Raw genomic sequence first — 24,724 nt, 5'->3', positions numbered from 1 at the left:
TGGACGGGGTTCCATAACTCATCATTAGTAGAGTAGGGGCGGGGCCCATGATAGGCGAGGCCTTAGGACTGGAGTATATAGAACTGTGTACAATTCTTTATGTGCTAGTATGATTATATGATATTGTTTGTATGTGTATAGCGGACGAGGCCCAGAGACAGGCGGGGCCTAGAAGAAACAGATCTGTATACCGAGCGGGGCTCGATGCCAGGCGGTGCCTGATGCCGGACACAGTCCGATGCCGGGCGGGGCCTGATGTAGGGGCGGGGGCCCAGTGTATGTGATTATGTGTATGGTATGTGGTAGGTTGGGGAACTCATTAATCTTCGTGCTTATGGTTTTCAGTTTTGGTTTCAGGTACTTCCAGTTGAAAATAGAAGAGCTCGGGATGACTGCATTGCACACACCATGATGTTTTAGCCTGGGATGTTTACGCTGATGTTTGATTTGGAAACTCTGATAATAATGTTTTGAAATACTCTGACTTATGTTTTGATGGAATGATTTGATAACTATGGTTTATTTAATGGTTTAAAACGAAATTTTTGGTTATGATTTTTGGGATGTTACAAATGGTACCAGAGCCTTGGTTTGAGGGATTCGAGCACACTCTCGGGTGTTTATGAACTTAAACTGAGGACTTGGTATGAAAAAATTCAAAAAGAAAAGTAAACCATTTTTATAAAAAGGATTTTGGAAAGAGAAAAGGGTGTGGTGCATGCAATCAGCCGAGCTTAAGTAAGTTCTCCCAAATTACCCAGACATGTTTGTTATGCTATGATATGATTATGAGAACTGCATGCTAGATTAGGGCTAAGGATCTAGGGAGGATGCCTTGTATGTGTTCTATATGTGTATGAGAACTGCATGTTAGATTAGGGCTAAGGATCTAGGAAGGATGCATGTATGCCTGCTGTATGAGCTTATTGAACTTTATGCTATTATTGATTAGTCAGTAATATGATAGCCTGATTGGAATATGATTGGTTTGGTTTACTCAATGCTCGAATGTTGCTTGCTTTGTGCTTCTAGGAGTTCTAGTTATCTTTAACTAACGAGTAAATGAATACGTTAAGTTACATATTGCAAGGACTAAATAATTTAAGAAGGTTAGGTTTAGCTCTATTTCGCAGCTCTTGTCTGAGTCCAACCGTTATAGGGTAGGAACTCTCACTCGAAGAATTATCTGGTCTTAGTGATATCTAATGGTATTCGCGAGCTAGTTAGGGAGAGATAGCAGAGACTTCTTATGAAGCTGATGGCAGAGAGTGGGTCGAAGATTACCCTAGGGTAAGCCTAGGATGAGATTAGTGTTGGGAGTAATAGTAGTAGTGAAAGGGACTTGGTGGAGTCGAGGCAATTCTTGAGGAAAGTACGGATAGATGTGGAAGGTAGTATGGGCTACTAAAAGAAGAGGATCCGTACTCGAATCAAGGAGGTCTGAGGTAAAACCAGAGAACTTGTAGTGTGTATGATCCCTCGATTTATGATGAGTATTCTGATGATTGTTATGGTATGAGCATGGTGACGATACGTGATAGGCCAGTTGGCAGTTCTGGTGCCAGCAAGGGATCTGGCTCGGGCTCGGGAGTCGGGCAGCTGGATGATCAGATGAGGGAGTTTATTTCAGCTGAGATTACGCGCAGAATCATTGACCAGACTCACGTGGTCTTCGGTACAGTCAAGGAGGGCATTATGAAGACTCTTGATGAGAGGCTGAGCATATTACATACTGAGATAGCGACCATGATGGGGACGCGTACGTTGATGTTTTGAGAGTTCAGAGCTTGTGGATCTCCAAATTATCATGGGGCTAGGGACCCGATTGCTAGCAGAATATGGTTGGCAGATGTCACCAACGCTTTTCGTACCAACCGTTGTCCTGAGAGGGACAAGGTTCGACTTGCTTCCTGCCTCCTGAAAGACAAGGCACATGATTGATGAGAAGAGTTTGGTAGTGATTTGGGTGATGATACGGTTGATGTTATGCCATGGGATGACTTTTCGACCAGATTCCAGGCAGAGTTTGCCCAGGCGATTGAGGCGCAGCCGTTAGCGCAAGAGTTCTGGATCTCCGCCAGATTACTAAGACCGTAGCAGGGATCACTGCCAAGTTTCGGGAGAGGGATTATTTGGTACCGCAGTATGCTGCAGATGAGGAAATGAAGAAGGTAAGGTATCATGACATACTGTGGAATGATATCCGGGAGATCGTGAGTATCTCGGGGTGCGAGACCCAGAATGATATGACTTCTAGAGCTCGAGAACGGGATATTGACTTGGAGCACATTGCGAAGAGGGAACCAGATTAGTTGCATATAGTGGAGGGTCCCGGGAAGAGACCCAAGATTTCAGATCAGCTTTTGAGAGGCCAGCAGGGTCGGACTCAGTGCAACACTTGCGGGAAACTACACGATGGAGTTTCCGTTCCAAGGGCTTGGGTAAGTGTACCCCTGGGTTTATGTCCCTACTTGTGTTTGGGTTATATCTTCAAGTGATGTCATATGCCATTTGCATGTCGAGAATTATTAGCGGGTAGTGAAAGGTCATTTCCTAAATTGCGGGTTGGGAGTGTACAATGTCATCTTGGTTTATGGTTGAGATCGGATCAGGGTTGTTATATGGAAGGTCTGCGGTCAGGGTTCCGCAGGATGGTTATCCAGCATCGTCAGGATTCGGTGGTCTTAGTAACTGTTATTGATTGGCTGATGGAAGCGCCAAGGGAAGTGGCTGGTTGCTGAGGCATTGGTTGGAGAATCTGTCTTATGGTCTTCAAGATTCGAGTGTGGTATAATTTCAAGCATCAGGGGATATCGGTTTTCACTGGGATTTGGCAAGTGTTCATCTGGTTCCTAGAAGTTGTGTGATCTTTTGGGATTGGCTAGTAATGGAGCACTAGTTGATAAGAGTTGGTTGTCATCAGATCGATCGTTGGAAAGTGAGAATGATTGGGAATTTTCCAATTTTCATGTATTGTGAAGATTAGTCGAATCTAAGTGGGGGAGAATCGTCCAGGGATTCAGAAGCAGGAGCAGTTTTGAAACCGGGATAAGTTTCGCATCCTTGTCAGGAAGGAAGACAACCAAAGAGGCTGTTTGGGTTGAGGAGTGTGCGAGTTGGGAGTTTGCGAAATTTCCCAACGTTGGGTTCGCGTCTTCTTGGTGTTTGATAGCCGGTTTTGGGAAATTAAGTTGGGGAAATTCCCGTCAGGACGCGAGTTCAGTCAGAATGATAGACCATGTGTGTGCTCGATGATGGATGTGCGGGTTAGTAATCAGCGGATGAGACAGTTTGGGTAGTGTTGTAAGAGTGCGGGATAGCCGTAGCATACACTAGAGGTTAGATAGCGAGGGAAAGTATGGTGCGATTGCGGGGCATCCGTAACATCCTTCATGTGGTCAGATAGTGTGAGGAAGTCTTGATAGACTACGGAATAAGCCGTAGAATTCACAGGTTCATTCAGATAAGTTAGGCTCGGGTAGGTCAGTTCGAAGGATCGTGGAAAGGCCACAACGTGATCGGAATCAGGAAATGATAGGTTGATGGGATTCGAGGTGGAGTTGGACCTATGTAGTCCTATTCAGCGGAGTGCGGGCGGAGGCCCGTATCTCCTAGTTAGTGAAGTGTGGGCGGGGGCCCATATCTCTTAGTTAGCAGAGTATGGGTGGGGGCCTGTATCTCCTAGTCAGCAGAGTGTGGGTGGGGGCCCGTATCTCCTAGTCAGCAAAGTGTGGGCGGGGGCCCGTATCTCCTAGTTAGCTGAGTGTGGGCGAGGCCCGTATCTCCTAGTTATAGAGCCATAAATGGCAATGTGGATAAGGTAGTTTTCGATAGCTGAAGTTTTCTTCGGAAGTCGCTGGGAGCGACAGAGAGGGTATTCTTGGGTTCAACAACCGATTGGGAATCTGCCATTCCAGATAGCTGACATATAAGTTAGGACCTGGGAGGTCTTGGCTCATTCGAGCAGCGGATGAGAGGCAGCACGATGTTCGGATAAAAGTAGTGAGGTGAGGATTCTTGTGTGTGGAGTAGCTTGCGGATCGAAAGTATTAAGACACTTATAGTTGGATTAAATAATCTCAGAGTAATTGATTTAACCCTGTTTCGCAGCTCTCGTCCGAGTCTAACCGTTTCAGGGATGAATCTTCTACTCGAAGGATTATCTGAGCCTTCTGTCAAGTATAATTGTCCTACAGATGGTTATGTGTGGACAGTCTGTCAGGGAGACAGACCAATATGGGATTCAGACTATGGAGAGTCAGAAGTGGTTTGCGGAAGCTCGAAGTTTGTTTCCTTCAGCATAGAAGTTCGGTTTGGTTTTCGGATGTCTCGAGGAGATTGTTTTACGTGCAGAAGCATCGGTTACATTCCTCATATCATTATTTTTGATACGGGTGTTAGGAAGGAGCGATTTCGAGGACGAAATCTAATTTAAGTAGGGGAGAGTTGTAACACCCGGTTTTGAAAGTGTTCGATTGTGTCTGCGGAGGCCAAGGGTATAATCGTAATCTGATGATTCAGTATTTTATGGGTTTTGGGTTTTATTAGGAAGGTTTTAAGGGTTGGGTGTGTTGTTAGGAGCGTAGGGCTTCTCGCCACCTTTTCGTGGATATAAAGTTCGTTGAAAACGGACTCAGAATGAAGAATTTATCGCCAAAATAAGATTAGGGTTTTAAGGGTTACATGAGTACGCAAGGCATAATCATAGAGAACACAGGGCGTAGAAGGCTGCATGATCGCAGGAGGTAAGTTAGTACGCCGGGCGTACAAAGAGGTACGTGGGGCGTACTCCATTTAGACAAAAACTCTAATTTTAGGGCTAGGAACTATATAAGGAACATAATTCCTTGAAGACCAGCCTCCATTTCACCCTAAAGAAGCTACTACGAAACCCTAATCCTCCTTTGAGTGATCTTGGATCTTGGAAGGCCATTAGAAGAGTATTTTGGTGCTTTTGAAGAAGGTGTTCATTCTTGAAGACTTATTGGAGAAGATAGAGCTTTTAGATCCAGGACTACACCAGCTTTTAGCTCTCATTTGAGGTATAAAGTCTCAAACTTGGTGGTTATTTCCTTATATCTCTTATTTTGAAGTTTTGGACCTTTTTGGTCCCAATGATGAAGCTTTATGGTTCAAGTCTGATTTCTAGGCTTAGGGTTGCCACCCTTGGTGCTATTTGAGTCCCTGAGGCATAAAGTTGCCATCTTGAAGGTCTTAATGGGTTCATGCAAGAGTTAAGACCATCTTCATGGAACTAGAATGTCATTTTTGGAGTTTGGGCTTTTTTGGGAAATGCAAAGTCACCAATTCAGTGACTTTATGGATTAAGACGTTAAGTAGAGCTCAGATCTGTGATTTGGTCCCTTAGTTTGAAGCATTAAGTGCTTAATAGCAAAAAGAGCTTAACATGGGAGTACGTTGGGCATAAAACTTTGAACGTGTAGCGTACAAGTCACAAGCCTAGTACGCGCTGCGTACATCTGAGTACGACCTGCATACTCAGTCAAAGTGGGCTTCGCACATTTGGGCCATTCATTGGACTTTGCTACTTTGGGCCTTAGTGGGCCATCGAGAATTGAACTTTTGGACTAGAGAAGCATTATTGGGCCTTAGGTTGAGGCCCATGTGAAGGGATTGGGGCCAATTGGAATTTGGGCCACATATTGGGCCTTGTAGGAACGTTTATCTTTTGGGCCAAGAGTTGAGTAGAGTTCATATTGGAACAAGAGTATGTGAGGGGTAGAATGGTCTTTTACTGCAGTGAGGACTTATGGTTAAGGTATGAGAATCCTGAACTCAACTAATTTGTATGATGATTAATAGCTCAGGGAGTCGAGAGATCAGCAGTTCGGGGATTTGCCAGTCAGTAGCCGGAGGATTATCCGTGAGATTCTGCATTCAGCTTTGTGAGGTGAGTTTCCCTTTGTATGAACGGGTTTAAGGCACCAATTTCGGCCCGTATATGTATGCATGTATGATTATATGTTTATGTATGCTAGTATGTTCCAGACCAAGGTCCGATGCCGGGCAGTGCCCGATGTAGGTTTATATGTTTCCGGATTTCGATCAGATGTCGAGTAGTGCCCGAGGAATGTGTTGTATGCTTGATGTCTTCGTGATTCTTGCATGTGTCTGTTTTATATGTTTCAGGACTTCGGTCCGATGTCGGGGAAAGCTGGAGGAATGTTTATATGTATGTTTCCGGACCACGGTCTGATGCGGGCGTTGCCCGAGGAAGGTATGCATGTTTAGTTATACTTGTTGTCTTTATGATATTTGTATGTGCCTGGTAGGGAGGTGAGTGTGGGCGGGGTCCCGCATCTCATCACTAGCTGAGTGTGGACGGGGTTCCATAACTCATCATTAGCAGAGTAGGGGCGGGGCCCATGATAGGCGAGACCTTAGGACTGGAGTATATAGAACTGTGTATGATTCTTTATGTGATAGTATGATTATATGATAATTTTTGTATGTGTATAGCAGGCGAGGCCCAGAGACAGGCGTGGCCTCGAAGAAACAAATCTGTATACCAAGCGGGGCTGGATGGTCGATGTCAGCCGGGGCCTGATGCCGGACACAGTCTGATGCCAGGCGGGGCCCGATGTAGGGGCGGGGGCCCAGTGTATGTGATTATGTGTATGGTATGTGGTAGGTTGGGTAACTCACTAAGCTTCGTGCATACGGTTTTCAGTTTTGGTTTCAGGTACTTCCAGTTGCAAAGAGAAGAGCTCTGGATGACTGCATTGCACACACCATGATGTTTTAGCCTGGGATGTTTACTCTGATGTTTGATTTGGAAACTCTGATAATAATATTTTGAAATACTCTGACTTATGTTTTGATGGAATGATTTGATAACTATGGTTTATTTAATGGTTTAAAACGAAATTTTTGGTCATGATTTTTGGGATTTTACAATTTTTATATATCGAATTTCCTATGTTGAATCATTTCAACATGATATTTATATATGTTTATGACTAAGTTCTATTAAACTATGCAATGTAAACTTTTAGATTCGAAACGAAGTATGAGTGCCCTCTCCCTTAAGTCTATCATAGAGAAACAATTCACAAACTTTACAATTTGCAAATTGAAAACTTTTTCCCTACGAATAGTATTGTCAACGTGCAATACTAACATGACAATATGCTCCCACTATCATAACAATTATGCTCCCACTCGCTTTGACATGTACCCAGAAATCAACTGGACTTCTATAAATCAATACTCTTGACTTTCTTACTAAAGTGCATATTTCGGATACGTGATGCTTCGATAAGTATCCAACTAGACTTCTTAAGCTTATACACTTTCATCAGATAGCATATGTGTGTGTTCAAACCTTTTCAGAACTTATAGCTAAATGTCTTGAAAGTTCAAACAATTTCCTGCCATTTCTCACAATTCGAACTATGCAAAGGGATGTCGTAATCATATTGCGAATTTGATAATGCAATTAACACAACCACTAACCATAATGATGTTTATCAGATATTTAAAATCTACTAGCGAAAGTGTTTCCTCAAAATTATTCCCATAAATTAGAGCGAAACCTTTTGCCACCTAGATTTTATGGTGTATACGTTTCTATCCATGTGAATCAATCATTTCCAACATACAATCATAATATAATGTTTATGACTAAAACAAATTCAAATTTAGCTATCCTTTCATTGAATCAATCATTTCCAACATACAAACATAATATAATGTTTATGACTAAAACAAATTCAAATTTAGCTATCCTTTCATGGAATGAACCTCGTTATTCTAAGTTTCTTGGCCTCTGGTAGCACAAGCGCCTACCAGTGCTTCCTTGTTGTTAAGCAGCTCACCCATATTGATCAATGTACTTTCGTTGACCAACGTGCTTTTCTTTTTGCAGTCAAATTATAGTCGGGCTCACATCTGAGATTGATCTCCATAACCGGATGATACACACTTTTAGTGTGTAATGATCATTCATATTATCTAAGTCGTTAATGAAAGTGATGTTTCTCTCTGCCGTTGTCACTGTAACAAAACATAAAAGAAGAAAATATTATGTTAGCAGAATGTATAATGTTAAGTATTTAGCAAATCGATATGTTCCCATATAAATAAATGAAGAGAATGTTCATGGTTTTGAATAGCGATACGACGTGTGTTCAACTGTTGAAATTGATCACGTGGCAATAACACACAATGTAAGACCACAACAGTGAGTAAAAAATACCCATTTTTGTAACAACTAACAACAAAGAAGGGACCGAATTGCCTTTTTAAAATTGATTATATGTGAGTAGATTAGACTAAAGTTCATTTTCATATAAATACTTTTCATTGTACAGTTAAGAAATACAATACTAATCACATTTTTGAAGTTTCAGGGACAATAATCGATTTGGAAGAAGGGGACAGATCATAAGTATTCAGAACATAAGTAAAAAACATACAGTTGTCTCGACTAATAAGGTTTGCTCCTTCTTGGTCTTGTTTCCTGATGTGGAATATGAAATAATTATGGTGTAAACTAATGATTAAAGATGTTGAATTATATATAGAACTGAATACGATTAAAAGGAGCAAGTAAATCAACTGAATAACAATTTAAATTTAAATTTAATTTAGAATATATCATACCTTACCGATTCCTTATATGTAGGGATTTGATATTAGTGATAACAGCCGTTTCATAAGTTATTCGATGAAATAGAAGAATGAATATGGTAATAAATAAAGTCTTTCCTAACATGAATTGGGTATGTTTTTCAAATTACATATCACATTAATTATCACATTAAATAAAGATATCAGCTACAAATATCATATGAAGTGAACATGTAATCGATTTGTGTTTTGTGATATTAAAGAGGAGTGTAATATGTCCCTATCCACATACACTACGATGTGGACGCCAATTCATGTTTACAAAAAAATCAAGTATAAGGGTTTGTTTTACAAAAAAAGAATAATGACTAAACGTACAAGTAACGAAAACTATTAAGTCATTTTCCCTTATATTTACAAGGGCGAGATCTTGACATGCAAAATTAAAAATATTTCTATATTTTACTCTTACCATCCTCCTATCCATATTAAATGGTAATAAGTGGATTAAAATATTATCAATTTTATTAAATGTGTCATTAAATGTGACACGTGTCAACATTTGATATGGTAGGGGAATAAGTAGGAATAAAATGTAGGATGATATTTAATTTCTCTCTTGATATAGGTATACGAGAATAGAAATTAAAATGTTTTCTACTTTTTATGCCTATAAATGTTCCTACCCAATAAAATTATGACAAGTGTCATCATTCCATATTTTTCTAACTAACTCATTAAGACTATATTAGGAATATATCAAATAAAATTAAATTGAATGGTGATTTGTCATAATTTTAATGGGTAGAAATAATTGTAGGAATAAAAGGTAGGAGGTAATTTAATTTCTCGAGAATAGAAAATCGTGTAAATTTTACGATTTCTGGACTGAAACTAATTTTTTTTTTTTTGCTAAAATTGGCAGTTTTTTCGTAATTAATCGAAAAGAAAAAGATAATTTTGATAGGATTTAGAAACGATATTATCTAATCATCTACTTCTCTTTATAAGCCTTATCTCTCTCTCTTGGAAGATCGTTAACAATTTGTAGAAACTACGACTTTGAAAGTTATCGAAGAAATCTCAGAGAATCAACAATGGTGTACAAATCCCTCGACTCTATTGACTCATCGGACATAGTAGAGCTGGGTATCCCATCGGAAACTGCCACGCAACTTCATCAGGAGCTCACTCAAATCATCCAGAGTTACGGCCCTGCTACTCCTCAGACATGGAATCAAATCTCCACCCGACTTCTCAATCCGGACCTTCCTTACTCTTTTCATCAGATGATGTATTATGGATGCTACAAAGATTTCGGACCCGATCCTCCCGCCTGGTTACCTGACCCGTAAGCTCCGACTCCCCCTTTGAAAATTGTTGCAATTAGTGTTCATCGAAGCTAGTTTTTGGGAGAACAAATTTACTTCAAATTCCTCGCTCGCGAAAACATTCAAACGAATAATTTCAAGTGAAAAAATCATGTGTATTCTATGAATTTGTCCGTTCAAAAAGTTGATGATCAACAATAAACTTCATAACAAGCAGTACAGATATCAATTTTGCATTTGGTAGTTGACATTGATTGTTTCTCTATACTTACATTGTTCGATTTTTTCCTGGCATGATTAGGGAGGAGGCGTTATTAACGAACATAGGTAGTTTATTAGAGAGAAGAGGGAAGGAGTTCCTGGGTCCCAATTATAAAGACCCCATTTCGAGTTACTCTACTTTTCATGAATTTTCAGCCTCAAATCTTGAGGTACATCTCGCCCTTTTCAAACCATTAAAACTTTCATTCCGATGGATCATAATCATCCTTATGCCAGGTGTTTTGGAAAACGATACTGGTTGAAATGAACATATCATTTTCTGTGCCTCCAAAAGCAATATTAGTCGATGATCCATCTGAAGAAACCCAGTTATTGCATCCAGGAGGTCGATGGCTTCATGGAGCTTATGTAAATCCTGCTGGAAATTGTTTAAGTTTGAGTAGCAAAAGGATTTCAAGTGATATAGCAGTGATATGGCGTGATGAAGGTGATGATGAAACGCCAGTGAACACAATGACATTTGAGAAATTGCGTTCAGAGGTTTGGTAAGCTAAATTGCTTATATCAACACCTTTTTCTGACATGCATTTTTACCCTAATTCTTGTGATTTTTTTTTATTTTTTTTTGGGATTATGATTAGGTTAGTCGCATATGCTCTTGGAACTCTGGGATTGGAAAAAGGATCTGCAATTGCGATTGATATGCCTATGGATGTCAATTCTGTAGTGATATATCTGGCAATTGTTCTTGCAGGCCATGTGGTTGTATCTATTGCAGATAGTTTTGCTCCAACCGAAATTTCTACAAGACTTGTACTATCAAAAGCAAAAGCAATTTTTACACAGGTACTTGCAAAAGTTTCAATTCCAATGATGTGGATGGGCCCCTTGTGGTGACATGTCAGCCACTTAGCGGGCCACTGTGTACCAGATTTACATCTTTTGGGGTGGGGGAGTGTGGGCCAGCTCATCTGTTGCTGTTGCTTTTACAATATCCATATCTCTCATCACTAAATTTTGTTCCTCAGGATTTAATCATTCGTGGGGACAGAAGCATTCCTTTATACAGGTGTTGTATTCAATTCCCACATTGAAAATGACCTTCATACCCTTATTATTATTATTATTTTTTTCAAATAACATGATTCTCACATAAATTCTGCAGTCGAGTTGTTGATGCTCAATCACCAATGGCAATTGTCATTCCTACAAGAGGCTCAGGATTTAGTATGAAATTGCGTGATGGTGATATTTCTTGGCATGATTTTCTAGAACAAGTTAAAAGTTACAAGTATGTTTGCTTCTGTGTGTATAGCTTTACCATATTAATATATTATGTATTAACTCCTGTATGGGTAAAGTGGTTGAATGGGTAATGATTGTATACATAAGGTCTGTTTCTTTTTCTAGACCGAATAAACCGTCTGAACAAGACTAAATGACCATTTTGCCCTTACATTCCAAAAAACCAAATTTCACAAATATTCAGATCAAGTAAAAAGCTAACAACCATGTATAGCTGTCCATATTAAGTGCTTAACCCATTAAGCCCATTAAGTAACAAAGAAAACAACACTCTAAACGTTTATAACCTGTTTCTGTTTCTGAATTCAGTCAATTCACAAATCAAAATATACAGGAATGTCGAGTTTGTTGCTGTTGAACGACCAGTTGAAGAATTTTCAAATATCCTCTTTTCTTCAGGAACTACAGGTAGAAAACATTAAAGATAATGTCTCCAAATTTAATCTAAGCATTTTTATTATCAAACTTAAGTCAATTTACACAGGGGAACCAAAGGCAATTCCATGGACTCTTGCAACACCTTTCAAGGCTGGTGCAGATGGTTGGTGCCACATGGACATCCGCAAGGGTGATGTGGTGGCATGGCCCACAAATCTTGGGTGGATGATGGGTCCATGGCTAGTTTATGCTTCCTTATTAAATGGGGCCTCACTTGCTTTATATAATGGAGCTCCACTTGGTTCTGGGTTTGCCAAGTTTGTTCAGGTTGTTTCATAACTTGTACGTATTTTTTGCCTTTTAAATCCATGTTATATCTTTTTTACTTATTGGGGACAGAACTTAACATCTTCCAAATTTACCCTCATTTGCTCAAACTTTTCAGGATGCAAAAGTAACAATGTTGGGAGTGATCCCAAGTATTGTAAGGGCATGGAGAACAAACAATTGTACAGCTGGCTTCGACTGGTCAACCATCCGGTGAGTTTTGGATGACGGGGAGGGTATTTTCGTCTTTTGCATAGATGAGAGATGAAGAAATTGTAATTTTTTTTGTGTTTTTATCTTCTAAGATGAGCTTATTTTCAACTTTGTTAGTTGCTTTGGGTCAACGGGAGAGGCGTCTAGTGTGGATGAATACCTTTGGTTGATGGGAAGAGCTAAATACAAACCAGTCATTGAGTATTGTGGGGGAACTGAGATTGGTGGTGGTTTTATCACCGGATCATTACTGCAGCCCCAATGTCTGTCTGCTTTCAGCACACCAAGTTTGGGATGTAATCTCTTTATTCTTGACCAAAATGGTATCCCCATGGTAAGCACAATCGTTTGTGTTTGTTACGCAGGACATGACATATTGTACTGCATTTGACATGCATCAGATTCAGATTCAGACTGATGTCAACGGGACAAAAATTGCAATTTGTTGTCCCATCAAAGCCAAAAAAAAAAAAAAAAATAGCTTTTATGGTGAATCATGGGTTAATATGGATTGGGTGTAAATCTATTTGATGTTTATAGCCACCAAATGTGCCTGGAGTTGGTGAACTGGCTCTTAATCCCTTAATGTTTGGAGCATCAAGCACACTGCTAAATGCTAACCACTACGATGTTTATTTCAAAGGCATGCCTTCTTGGAATGGGAAGGTAAGTGAAAGGTCATGTTACTTATACAATAAATAAATTAGGGTTTGAAGTCATGTTTTATTAAATGTTTGTTATAATAGGTTCTACGAAGACACGGGGATGTATTTGAGCTCACATCTAGAGGATACTATCGTGCTCATGGTCGTGCAGATGATACCATGAATCTTGGTGGCATCAAGGCATGATTTTCATATTCATATCTCTTGTACACAATTCTTTTTTCTTCTAGAAAGTTCCAAAGAATTCGTTTCATTGATATCAAGATTTACCTATTTTGCCTTAAAATCAAATCTTGTCTCTTTTGTCCATTCACATAGGACAATGATAAAACATAACAGGTTGTACTGTGTTTGGACTTGGACTGGGACTGGGAGTGAGAGTGAGAGTGAGAGTGAGAGTGAGAGTGAGACTGAGTGGGAGTGGGAGTGGGAGTGGGAGGGAGAGCGAGAGCGAGAGCGAGACCGAGACCGAGACCGAGACCGAGACCTGAATGCCCTTTTCATACTATCTTGGAAACCGTTTTAAAAAGGAGTATGGTTAGTTTTACAGGTAAGTTCAGTTGAAATTGAACGGATATGCAACTCGGTTGATGATGGAATCCTCGAGACAGCCGCTATTGGGGTTACGCCAGCTGGTGGTGGGCCCGAGCGGTTGGTGATTGTGGTTGTTTTCAAAAATGACGATGGTTCCACAACCGACTTACAAAAGTTGAGGGTGTCATTGAATTCAGCTTTACAGAAGAATCTGAACCCTTTGTTTAAGGTATCATCATTTTGGAAATATTTTGTGGAAATGTTATAAATTCTCTAATTTTGAGTTTTGGGTTTTTGTTTAGGTTTCTGATGTGGTGCCATTTGCATCGCTTCCTAGGACTGCATCAAACAAGGTAATGAGAAGGGTTTTGAGACAGCAGTTGACTCAAACTGGTCAAAAGGGCAAATTGTAATTTGGGATGTTGTTCACTATGTTATGTACTTATGTTCAAACTTTTTAATAAAAGAGTATACTTGTTTATTCAAATGTGGCAGCCATGTTTAGTTGTGAAATCAAATGCAAAAGTCAGCAAAAAATAGACCAACAACTTGTTGCTCAGGTCATAAATTGTTATGAACTGTAGAAAAAGGTAAATTTCTTGTTATTATGGTTATGACAGTGTAAGTAATTTGTTATTAGAGATGGATTTTAAAAGAGAGACAAATATAGTCATCTTTCTTATAGTTTTTTTTTTTTTTTTTCCAAAAAGTACACAAAGTGAATTTCATAGTACTTTTTTTTAAATGCACCGTTTTAAGCATTTCACAATGGAAATCGATGGTTATACGGGAATTTTGTTAACTTTGGGTTAATTATTGTAAAAAGCTAAACGATTTGGGCTATCTTTGACAGTAATAGTGTTGGCAAAAGTTTGGACTTTGGAGTACTTTTGGTGGTAATTAAAAAAATAATAATAAAAAAATCAAAAGACTAAATGGGCATGAGATGATAGGTCAAGGGATAAAGTGAAACATGAAAATTGACGTGGTAGGGCTTCTTTGTCAAAAACTGATCGGTAGATGCCCGGTCAATCGGTCATAGCTGAAATATAAAGTTTTTATTTGTACAAAAATATTTGTTAAACATAGTTACATAAAATCAAAAGCTAAAACCTTCAAAAAAAACTCAAATCTCTTAGACCGGAGGGTGTGGAAGGGAAGCTTCCCTTACTTTTGGTGGGCCATACCCATTTTTCCCTCACTTTTCTTTCCCTCACCTAAAAGCCAAGGAATGGGTGGGAAGCCTTTCCCTCACTTTTTTTTTTCTTTTATATTAAATAAAATAATTTTTTTTTATTTATATTTTTTAAATTAATATCAAACATAAAATTTAATTAAAAATAAAAAGCATTTCATTAATTAAAATAAAAATTACATTAACCCTAATATTTAAATAAGTAGAAAAATAAAAAAAACCGCAAAAAAAAAAAAATCAAACAACCTACAACATAGAATTTTATTTAAACCAAAATACGTCACTCGGAATCATCGTCTTCGTCATCGTCTTGATCGTCTGCATCATTCTCCCCAACGCCACTCTCGTCGTCAGAATCTTCACTATCGACGAACATATCAGAATCCTCGTCTGATTCGTCAAACAAATCATCGTGAGATAACTCGTAAGGGGGCTGAATATGAGCCCTATAAATGTGCTCCACCAAATCAGCACGAAGGGCCTGATGAATGTCGCGATTGTGTACTTCTCTTCTATTCATCCTATACTCTTATGTACCAACGGCTACTCCTTCGACATTTGGCAAAACTTCATTTTCGTTGTATCGGCATATCGCTCTTCCTTCGTCTTCAAGAATCATATTATGCAATATGATACATGCATACATTACGTGTTGTAACCTTTTCACCTCATATGACCTTGCCCCGACCGTTAGTACTTGCCAACGTCTCTTAAGTATACTAAATGCTCGCTCCACATCCTTCCTAGCTGACTCTTGCGCCTCTTTAAACTTTTTCATTTTTGGGTCGTTAGGACATGTAAACGATTTCACAAAAACAGACAAGGGAGGATATATACCGTCAGTAAGATAGTATCCACGCTTATATGCTACCCCATTTGCTTGAAAATGTACATCGTGTGACTTTCCAAGGTAGATATCGTTGAATACCGGCGAGTCTAGCACATTGATGTCATTGTTTGCACCAGCTGGACCAAAGAATGCATGCCATATCCAAAGATCATGTGATGCGATAGCCTCTAGAATGATCGTCGGCTCTTTGTGGTCGTCTCTCATGTACTGACCACGCCATGCGTTGGGGCATAATGACCAACTCCAATGCATGCAATCGATACTACCTAACATTCCAGGGAATCCATGCTTGCCTTCATGCACCGTATACAATTGGTGGATATCGTTGATAGTTGGTTTGCGCAAATATCGTTGCCCATAAACCAAACAGATCGCTTTGCAGAACTTGTACACACACTCCCGCACGGTACGCTCTGACATCCTAAAATACTCGTCTCATTTGTCTGCGCCCATACCGTATGCTAGCTGACGAATTGAAGCCGTGCATTTTTGAATGGGAGAGAAACCTTTTTTTCCCCTTGCATCCATTTTCCATTGGAAATATGGAAAACGGCCTTCCAAATCGCCAACAATACGTAAGAATAGTTCCTTCCTCATCCGGAACCGACGTCGAAACTTTACAGCGTAGATGGCGTCATCTGCAAAATAATCTTCTATAAGGCGATCGTGTCCGGCTTCGTGATTTCTACGTAACGACGACTTTCTTAGGTTAGGTCTTGCACGTGATGTTTCGCCTAATCGGTTTTGATAGTATGCAACCGTTTTCGCCATGACGGAACCGATAAACTTAACCTCCTCTACAGCCGTCGAATCGGATGATGAAGATGATGACATTTTGAATAATATTTTTTAGAGAGAAATATAGGTTATGGGTTAAAAAAAATGATAGAATGTTTGAATATTTATAGGTTAAGAAAAGGGAAACAAAAAAGAATATATATATATATATATATATATATATATATATATATATATATATATATATATATATATATATATATAGCCGTTTGGAATAAAAAAAGAAAAAAAAAAGAAAAAAAAAATCGCACAGCCAATGGTTAGAAGAGAGAGAGGGACTCTCTCCCCCCACTCTCTTCCCGCTACTCCTTTCCCGCACCCACGGTGCGGTGTGTCTTCATGCGGGAACCGATCCCGCGGTTTCCCCGCGGTCCACTCCGTCCGGCCTTAATAGCTACTTGAGTTGGCTTTTGAATTAAGAACTTCTAATTTAAAACAATAGTTTAAAGCTCAAATTACCGTACGAACCATTTTGAAACTTTTTTTTAATCCATTTTTTTTAAAGCCTCTCAGAAGCTCGCTGTTAAACATGGAGTTACAGTCTTCGTAGGAAAATAATTAATGGACAGTTTATACCTTTTTTTTCTTTGGTTATTTGGAATTAATATATTTATTTTGATAATAGAAGATAAAAGGGTATAAACTGTCCCTTAATTATTTTTTTGGTTTAATTGGTCCACAAAGAATAGCTTTCAAAAAGGAATTATATTACAACCAAAAATAATTAAATTAAAATACACTATAGATTTAAATGGGGGTATAGTTTGTCGTTACATTATTAAATTCAGTGGAAGTGGATGTATCAAAATGTTCCGCTGAAGAATCAGCAGCCTACCACCTCCTTAAACCCTAAAATCAAAAGTTGCGAAAATAAACCCTACTTCTGCTGCTTTAGTTTTGCCCCCTTGATTTCACGATTCATACAGAAGAGATGGGAGGAAGTGATAGTGAAGTAGAGAAATCAGCACACAAGGAGAAGGAAAAGAAGAAGCTTCAGGCCTTAGCTCCAATTGCTAAACCCCTTGCTGGCAAAAAACTCTCCAAACGCACCCTCAAACTCGTCCGCAAAGGTACAATCAATCAAATCTCGCACACTTTTCTCCATTGATTTTTCATATTTAATCTCAACGAACATGGTGAAACTTAGCTTTATATGTTCATGTTTTTATGTTATTTAGCTGCCGAACACAAATGCTTGAAAAGAGGAGTCAAGGAGGTCGTGAAGAGCATCAGACGCGGTAATAAAGGGTAAGTTAGCGAGATTTGTTTATGCAAATTGATTGTATGAAATTAGATCCCATCTATGTTGATGAGTTATAGATCGTTTGTTGTTATTTAATCTACAAATATACATGTTAACAACAAGGTGAATCCATGGATGAATGCAGTGTGTGTGTAATTGCTGGAAACATAACTCCAATCGATGTGATAACTCATGTTCCAATACTATGTGAAGAAGCAGAGATACCATATGTTTATGTTACATCAAAAGAAGTGAGTTTTACATCCCCTTGGTTTTTATCTAGACTCGGCCATGGACATTGACATGAGAAAAATCGTATGGTGGTTGCAGGATCTAGCAAATGCAGGTGCTACAAAGAGGCCAACATGCTGTGTTTTGGTGCTCCCAAAGCCAACAAAGGGAGAACTTGGAGAGGAAATCCAACAAAAACTGAAAACTGAATATGATGAAGTTGCTACAGAAATTACTTCACTTGCTGCATCTATGTTTTGAGAATACAATTGTTTGTATCTTTCTTTATTTATGCACTTGAATTTATCAGTATTAGTATCAGTTATCTTGCTATTTTAAATATTCATGACCAAAACCAAGCACAAAAATCTGTTTTTGTAGCCAAAAAGACTTCAACTTATGCTATTTTTTCTAAAACAGTTCATTATGCAAGTACAACGAGTCATCATAGAATTAGAAGGGTGTTATTATAGGAACAACAAATGTGAAATTATTTAACCAAAGTTTTACATGTCTTTCATCATTTTTAGTTGAACTCAATAAACAGAATATCATTCGAGGAGAAATTGGCTTGGATTCAGTTAGTCTAATGATCCATTTTTTTTTGTAATTTATCTCAAATCCGAAGTATATACTAATATATTTTTAATTTAATCAACAATTTTTTTACCATATCCTGCTAATAATATTTATTATTATTGTAATCACGTTCTCATAAGTTCACATGTTACATATTATTTACGAATATTCACACAAGGATAAAAGAAGATGACTCAATTTTTGGGCATTTGCAATACTAACCATCATTCATGCAGCATGTGAGCATTGGTTTTAACAAGTATAATATGAGTACTAGTTGTAAGACTTATGTATTACATGAGCTAATTTAAAAAAAATTAAGTATAAAGGTCGAGAACTTCAAATTTATAAGAAAATAAGAAAAATAATGAATTATTAAAATTGAAATGTTTTATCTTTTAAATTTAAATAAGTAAATCAAAAAAACTAATGAGCTTTAATTTGGAAATTTTAAAATTAGAAGATAAGTCTATTAATGAATTTGATATCCATTTATTAAAATGTTCTCAGATCGATATATGATGCTAAACAGAGACCGAGATAGAGATAGAGGGTTGCCCTTTTGTTGCCTCTTCGAGACAAAAGCAATCTTATGAATGGTGCTAATTCCCATGGTCCTTCTAGTCTCGTTTGGTTTCGAGAGCCTCCCCCTCCTCGTCCCTTACTCGTAATTATTATATTAAAATATTATATGAAATTTAATAAAATAAGAATACCCATAAAATGACATATGGAAAAAAAAAATCAAAATGACCACAAAATGACATTTGGCAAATTGAATAAGAGTGTGATATGTGACAAAAAAATCTTCATTTATTAAAGTAAATTTTTTTTTCTTATTTGCACAAGGCGCCTTTTAAAAACTCTACCAATGTTTGAAATGACTATTTCGAAATGTCAAATATCAAAGTTTTCAACAAAATGTTACATTTTACACTCTTTTTGTATCGTTATTGTTTTGATTTTTTGAACTTTTTGTTAAATTTCAATAAAAAAACAAACATCTTGAAATTTCCAATTTCAAACATATTCTTGAAATTTTAGAATGAGTTTTTTTCCCGGTCGGAATCCGGAATTTGAGTCTGAAATGACACTAAAATGGATTTTTTGTCAAAAAAAAATATAATAATAAAATTATGTGTTAAGTAAAATTGGTCTGAAATGCTAACATTATTGGTCATTTTGATAACACTAAATTACATCCGACCTAATTTGTCAACTTGATCTTTATTTATTTTAACATAATTAGAATAAATTAAAATATAAATATATTAATAATCTTTAAAATATATAAAACCAAATATAAATTAAAAAAAAAAAATCTTACAAAAACATCGCCAAATCAATATAAATAAATAAACTATGTCATGTTGGATGTCATAATAGACGATTGGACACCATGAAAACTACGGTATTGATTTATTTGTTTGAAATTCACTCCTACAATATAATAAAAACCCAAGAAAAAGTTTATTTACCCAACGAATACATTGAAAAGATTAATAACTTAAAATAATAATAATTATTATTCATTGTCATTTTATGACATTAACAATTACATATCAATATATGCTAAATGATGTCAGTGTACTGCCATAGAACCCCCATCGACGCACCCTGGCAAGAGAGATTAAATTGAAGTACACAACAAATAGATGATATGCCAGGGTTTACATGTCCAAACTCCATACAGACCTCAAATGTATATGGAATAATGTTTTTTGTATTGATAATTGATATATATCATATATGTTCGTATAACTGTTGGGGCAACATTCACCCGATTCTTTACACTGTTAGATGATACATAAGATTTTTGATCTTAGCTTTATGTTTCATGTTTATTTAGTTATTTTATGAATGGAAATTTTCAAGAAGGGTTTACTTTTGGGAATACAAAGTCCTGCACAATAAGAAACCCAATCCACCAATTGTCAATGTCATCACAAAGGGTAATCCAACCGACTCAAATCCGGTCAATCTGCTACTGCCCTTTTCTGCCCGGTCAGCCTGACCCTTTTCGGTAATGTACTCACGTAACAAGTTACTTAAGTTGTCAAGCTGATGCATCACCTGTCGTTGTCCCCTCGCTATCATTAACACCTTTTCAACAAAAAAGAATCATGTCACATCTGAAACTCAAATGAAAGGTAGTTAAAAAAGTATGAATTGTGCACCTCCTCCATGAGAGGTGGGTCCCGAGCCAACTGGTTAGAAGATGCAGAATTGGGCAGCATTTGACCGTTTCCTAAACCGGCCATGAACAGTGAAGTTGCTGACCCGTTGCAGGGTTCAGTCTGTCCGGCTATATTTTGATGACTCGGTACTCTTTTTTCAGAAAATTTTGAAGTTAGTTCTTCAATACGAGATGTAAAATCGTCCATTCTTTCATTCAGAGTAGAAATTTGTTCCGATAAGTGCGTAATCACACCCTAAAAACAACCAAAACAACTGCTAAATAACTCGCAACTTTTAAAAAAAAATGGATTTGAAAATTTACTTGATTTGCAACTGGTGCTGGTGAATCTGGTGTCCTCCCATCAAATCTCCTACTATTAATAGAAAGTTTTGTTAGCTTCGAGAAATTCCTTTCGCGTGTAGAAAGTGAATGCGCACCACCCCTATGGTTGCACAAAAATCAAACTCAAAACAATTGTACTGTGTTTGGTGTGCATAGTGTTTGGTGTACATTGGACTGAGACCGGTACTGGTACTGATATGAACGTGACAAAATTTGTAATTTTTTAAAACAGTAATGAGAAGTACCGATTAAGGTATTTGGATCTCCTATCAGCAGAGGCGCGAGATAAAGCTTCTTTAGGGCTTGAAACCAAATCATCATCTATGCTAAGCTTTGTTTTCAAATCATCTGGCAATGCCTGTAGATTTGACTACATTAAGACTGTAACTATAAATGCACACTCCATACAAATATCAGGCCCAATCACACATTGGGCCTGATAGATTCTTGTATGTAGTATGTATATATGTGACTGATATGTATGTATCAGATACATATCAGCCACAAAGTTGTGCATAATGTGCTTGATAATGTCAATATTATCAGACACATTATGTAAAAGTTTGGTATGAAACAACATACCATGACGTCATTTACAGCTTTTTCTAGCTGTATTTGTTCAATGTATGTGCGAGGAACATATGTACCATCTAAATCTAGTTGCTCCGCAATATATTTGACGTACAAACGATCTCTTCCTTGCACCTTAGCCAATCAAAGCAAAGGAACATGAAAAAATAAAAATAAAAATAAAAACTTTTTGCCAAATTAACAAGATGGTGTTGAAATAAGATACCTGAACATAGGTGCGATTAAGTTGCTCTAACCAATCGGTTTTCACGCAGACCTTTTCATCAAAGAAAACATGGCTACTTCTTTTGAGAATGGCAGCAATTGTGTATCCTAATGCCATTAATCCACCAAGAAGACGCACACTCACTTCAAAGGTGATTCTAGGTGATATAATGAATGGACTATCAGACACCCATTCCTAAAATAAATCCAAATAACAATTTAATTTATCCATACAACTGATGCTTTGATAAAAAAAATCAAGATTTTGTAAAAGATACATACGGACCTCAAACATTAGATTGTACTTTCCATCCCTGTTTCTCATCCTGAGATATGATTGACAAGCTTCAGGATCTTCACCAGGTGGAAGAAGATAAATGTCATAAGTTTCTTCTTTTCTTTCTTGATGATCTGGAGAAAGAACTGATTTCATTTGCTCTGGTGTCACTGTCTTTTTAGACTATGTAATTAAACAAAAACCAGTCATTAAAATGAGCATTGTATGTAAAGTCCCTTTTCAACAGTCAAATGAAGTGTTAACCTTCAAAATATAGCTGGGATTCTGAAATCCGGAGAAAGGATTGAACTTGTTGATAATTTTTATATGTGCAGTTTGTAGATCAGGCTCAATGAAAGCTTTGTACATAGGATATACCTGAGTGCAAGGATAGCTTGAATCATATAGAGAACAAAACTCGAAAAGATATATGATTAGTCGATCATAAAGATAATCAAACTGAAATATACGGTTTCAGAGATTTGATGAATGATTTCTTCAGGTTCTTGACCAACACGTTGGATGTCCCTTAAAACCCTCTTGACAAGATCAAAGTGTACTCCACCAGTTACAGAGACACGAAGATCTAGCAATGGTCGTAGCTTTTCACTCAGTGCATAAATCCCTTCTATAATGACTATCCGAGAAGAAGGAGCTTCGACTTTTCTGTAGCCAATTCGTGAACTGGACTTAAAATCGTAAATGGGAACATCAACAGCGTTCCCTTCCTTCAACCCACGGATATTATCAAGTAATGTGTCATAATCCGTCAGCCTTGGATCTGAAGCAAAGAAAACGGCAATCAGATAACTGCCATGGAAGTCGGAGAAGCTTAAGGAGACAACGAGAATGAAAGAAATTAAGAGTAATTACCATCAAAATTGCCATCAACAATACGAGTTGCATCATTGTAATTGTCCATTGTTATGACGGCGATGCTGGGCATGAAGTTGAGGACTTTATCTGTGAATACAGTCTTCCCAGCCCCAGATGGACCTGCTACTCCGACTAATAGAATGCCTTCATTTTTCTGAACTAATAATTGGCATGCTCGGATCACTACGAAGAAACCCTTCTCGAATGATAAAGGATCTTGGATTGGGGCAATCTCGTATCGAGATGAATCCTTCTTTTTAACCAACTGAACTTGATCTCTTAGCAGACCAGATCGTCTTCTAGGCGATTCAACAGTAGAAGAATTCTCCTGGGACATCTTTTTTCACCTTTATGCTGCAAAAAATGAAACCAAAATAAGTAGGAATAAACGGAAATAGATTTTTCCCCCAAATTCAATGAATCAAACAATCAATTAGATGGAAAGGATAGTTGGCAATTAATTTAGACTCATAAGCAATTCAAGTAACCTGAAATAGATTTTTCCCTAATTAACCAATTAAGATTTCATGTACAGGATAACAAACATAAAAAAACTCTCGAAAGATCCCTGCACTTTTTCTGGGTATGGTTAGAAAGGTGTCAATAGGTCCTAGAAAGTTGAATTAAAAATGGGGGCGAGTGATCTAGAAGGGGTTGTGAAAGTACCGAAAGACGTTGATGGGGTAGGAGTGTAGGGTTGAAGATAACCAGGTGGTGAGATTGAGAATGAGAATGAGAATGAGACCTTTGCTGGTTGACGATGAAAGTATGAGTCAATTTACAGAGGGACGATGATGATGAAGGGACGCGAGATCGTTGGTTGCTAAATAAGACGTCTGGCGGTTGATATTTCAAGTGGATGACCGGAACATTTACCCATAAATTGGGATAATTTTTTTTCTTATTTATGGGAAAATAGCATCCTTTCAATATATTGATAAATATTTTAATTTATATTTAAGTGGATTTTTTAATTTTAACTCGAACTAAAAAAGAGTAAAAAATTCGATTAAAAACCTAATTTTATTCGAAAATACAAACTTAAATTTTAATTTATTAAAAATATAAAATTATTTTATGTAGTGTTTTTTATATGACTTGGGAGTTTTATTTTTTTATTTTTATATTATTTTATATATCTTTCAAATATACTACTCTTGACTCTATCATACATAACTATGTACTCGTGCAATATCTCCAAACACCAATTGAAAATAATTTATATCAGATCTTTCTTGCACAAAACATGTCATTTTTCCTCATATCTTGCACAAAACATGTCATTTTTCTTTTTAAGCTTATCATGATTAAGCATGATTTAAATGCATAATTAAATATTGTCTAATAAGTTATTAAAACCTTGTTGCTAAACAGATTATGAAGTTTTAACTTTTTTAAATCAAGATGTTGTAGACTTTTAGTCCTTTTTTAAAAATAATTGAAAACTTAATATTCGAGAACATGATTCCTAGAAAGTACAAAAAGATAACCACAAACTATCTGTGATAAACTCGAAAGCAAACATGAGAACAAATTTTTAAGAAATATATCATGGAATTGATACTAAATCCAATATTCCTTTTCTCCAAATGTATATGGAAAGGTGTAATCTTAATATTTACTACCAAAAAAAAAATAGTGTTTCAACTTTCAACTTATAACAATATCACTAGGTTACAACCGTAGAAATGGTTAAATTTATTTTTAAAATAAATAGATTAAAGTTTTTGTAAAATTTTTGTATTGATTATTTAAAATTAATATATATATATATATATATATATATATATAT

The 24,724-nt window shown here is 37.2% G+C and overlaps 3 protein-coding genes and 1 long non-coding RNA gene across 7 annotated transcripts; 3 read left to right on the top strand and 1 right to left on the bottom strand.

Moving 5' to 3' along the window:
* Positions 1 to 6,171: 6,171 nt before the first annotated feature.
* LOC145104218 (uncharacterized) lies at positions 6,172 to 6,825 on the top strand. The gene is made up of 3 exons (XR_013707033.1): positions 6,172 to 6,238; positions 6,481 to 6,622; positions 6,692 to 6,825. It is a non-coding gene; the product is annotated as an uncharacterized LOC145104218 (long non-coding RNA).
* A 2,769-nt stretch (positions 6,826 to 9,594) lies between these two features.
* On the top strand, positions 9,595 to 14,054 carry AAE17 (acyl-activating enzyme 17). Its single transcript, XM_079080850.1, has 14 exons — positions 9,595 to 9,943; positions 10,225 to 10,354; positions 10,422 to 10,690; positions 10,787 to 10,991; positions 11,174 to 11,214; positions 11,311 to 11,436; positions 11,785 to 11,858; positions 11,935 to 12,155; positions 12,274 to 12,368; positions 12,486 to 12,702; positions 12,909 to 13,034; positions 13,115 to 13,213; positions 13,584 to 13,796; positions 13,870 to 14,054. Exons 1-14 carry the CDS (start codon positions 9,690 to 9,692, stop codon positions 13,978 to 13,980), a joined length of 2,181 nt encoding a protein of 726 aa, XP_078936976.1. The 5' UTR covers positions 9,595 to 9,689; the 3' UTR covers positions 13,981 to 14,054.
* A 3,129-nt stretch (positions 14,055 to 17,183) lies between these two features.
* On the top strand, positions 17,184 to 18,224 carry LOC145161232 (H/ACA ribonucleoprotein complex subunit 2-like protein). Its single transcript, XM_079080766.1, has 4 exons — positions 17,184 to 17,480; positions 17,589 to 17,658; positions 17,799 to 17,904; positions 17,984 to 18,224. The coding sequence occupies exons 1-4, from the start codon at positions 17,342 to 17,344 to the stop codon at positions 18,143 to 18,145; spliced, it is 477 nt and encodes a 158-aa protein (XP_078936892.1). The 5' UTR covers positions 17,184 to 17,341; the 3' UTR covers positions 18,146 to 18,224.
* Positions 18,225 to 19,949: 1,725 nt separating this feature from the next.
* On the bottom strand, positions 19,950 to 23,794 carry LOC145161001 (inorganic pyrophosphatase TTM1-like). Of its 4 annotated transcripts, none has more exons than XM_079080583.1 (11): positions 23,678 to 23,794; positions 22,930 to 23,286; positions 22,527 to 22,837; positions 22,321 to 22,434; positions 22,066 to 22,239; positions 21,781 to 21,975; positions 21,567 to 21,689; positions 21,230 to 21,342; positions 20,964 to 21,084; positions 20,641 to 20,895; positions 19,950 to 20,566 (listed from the first exon to the last, which is right to left on the bottom strand). In XM_079080583.1, exons 2-11 carry the CDS (start codon positions 23,267 to 23,269, stop codon positions 20,345 to 20,347), a joined length of 1,968 nt encoding a protein of 655 aa, XP_078936709.1. In that variant the 5' UTR covers positions 23,270 to 23,286; positions 23,678 to 23,794; the 3' UTR covers positions 19,950 to 20,344. The 4 variants fall into 4 exon arrangements, with proteins under 4 accessions (XP_078936709.1, XP_078936783.1, XP_078936573.1 ...); XM_079080657.1 differs by having other exon boundaries at positions 20,964 to 21,015; positions 23,599 to 23,779; XM_079080447.1 differs by having other exon boundaries at positions 23,599 to 23,778.
* Between the last annotated feature and the right edge of the window lie 930 nt (positions 23,795 to 24,724).

Source organism: Lactuca virosa, chromosome 1 (assembly GCF_052849685.1).
Source record: "Lactuca virosa cultivar CGN04683 chromosome 1, Lactuca_virosa_CGN04683_v6, whole genome shotgun sequence".
Classification (NCBI taxonomy): domain Eukaryota; kingdom Viridiplantae; phylum Streptophyta; class Magnoliopsida; order Asterales; family Asteraceae; genus Lactuca; species Lactuca virosa.
This window is presented reverse-complemented; position numbering and strand designations above follow the sequence as displayed.

Bases quoted from the DNA above. Each gene is read 5' to 3' on its own strand.
- AAE17 (XM_079080850.1), top strand. From the start codon at position 9,690: ATGGTGTACAAATCCCTCGACTCTATTGACTCATCGGACATAGTAGAG. The intron at 12,369-12,485 runs GTGAGTTTTGGA...CAACTTTGTTAG, and splicing joins TTCGACTGGTCAACCATCCG to TTGCTTTGGGTCAACGGGAG. The intron at 13,797-13,869 runs GTATCATCATTT...GTTTTTGTTTAG, and splicing joins ATCTGAACCCTTTGTTTAAG to GTTTCTGATGTGGTGCCATT.
- LOC145161232 (XM_079080766.1), top strand. From the start codon at position 17,342: ATGGGAGGAAGTGATAGTGAAGTAGAGAAATCAGCACACAAGGAGAAG. The intron at 17,659-17,798 runs GTAAGTTAGCGA...GGATGAATGCAG, and splicing joins ATCAGACGCGGTAATAAAGG to TGTGTGTGTAATTGCTGGAA. The intron at 17,905-17,983 runs GTGAGTTTTACA...TGGTGGTTGCAG, and splicing joins TTTATGTTACATCAAAAGAA to GATCTAGCAAATGCAGGTGC.
- LOC145161001 (XM_079080583.1), bottom strand. From the start codon at position 23,269: ATGTCCCAGGAGAATTCTTCTACTGTTGAATCGCCTAGAAGACGATCT. The intron at 22,240-22,320 runs GTTAACACTTCA...TTAATTACATAG, and splicing joins ATCCCAGCTATATTTTGAAG to TCTAAAAAGACAGTGACACC. The intron at 20,567-20,640 runs GTGCACAATTCA...TTTGTTGAAAAG, and splicing joins ACCCACCTCTCATGGAGGAG to GTGTTAATGATAGCGAGGGG.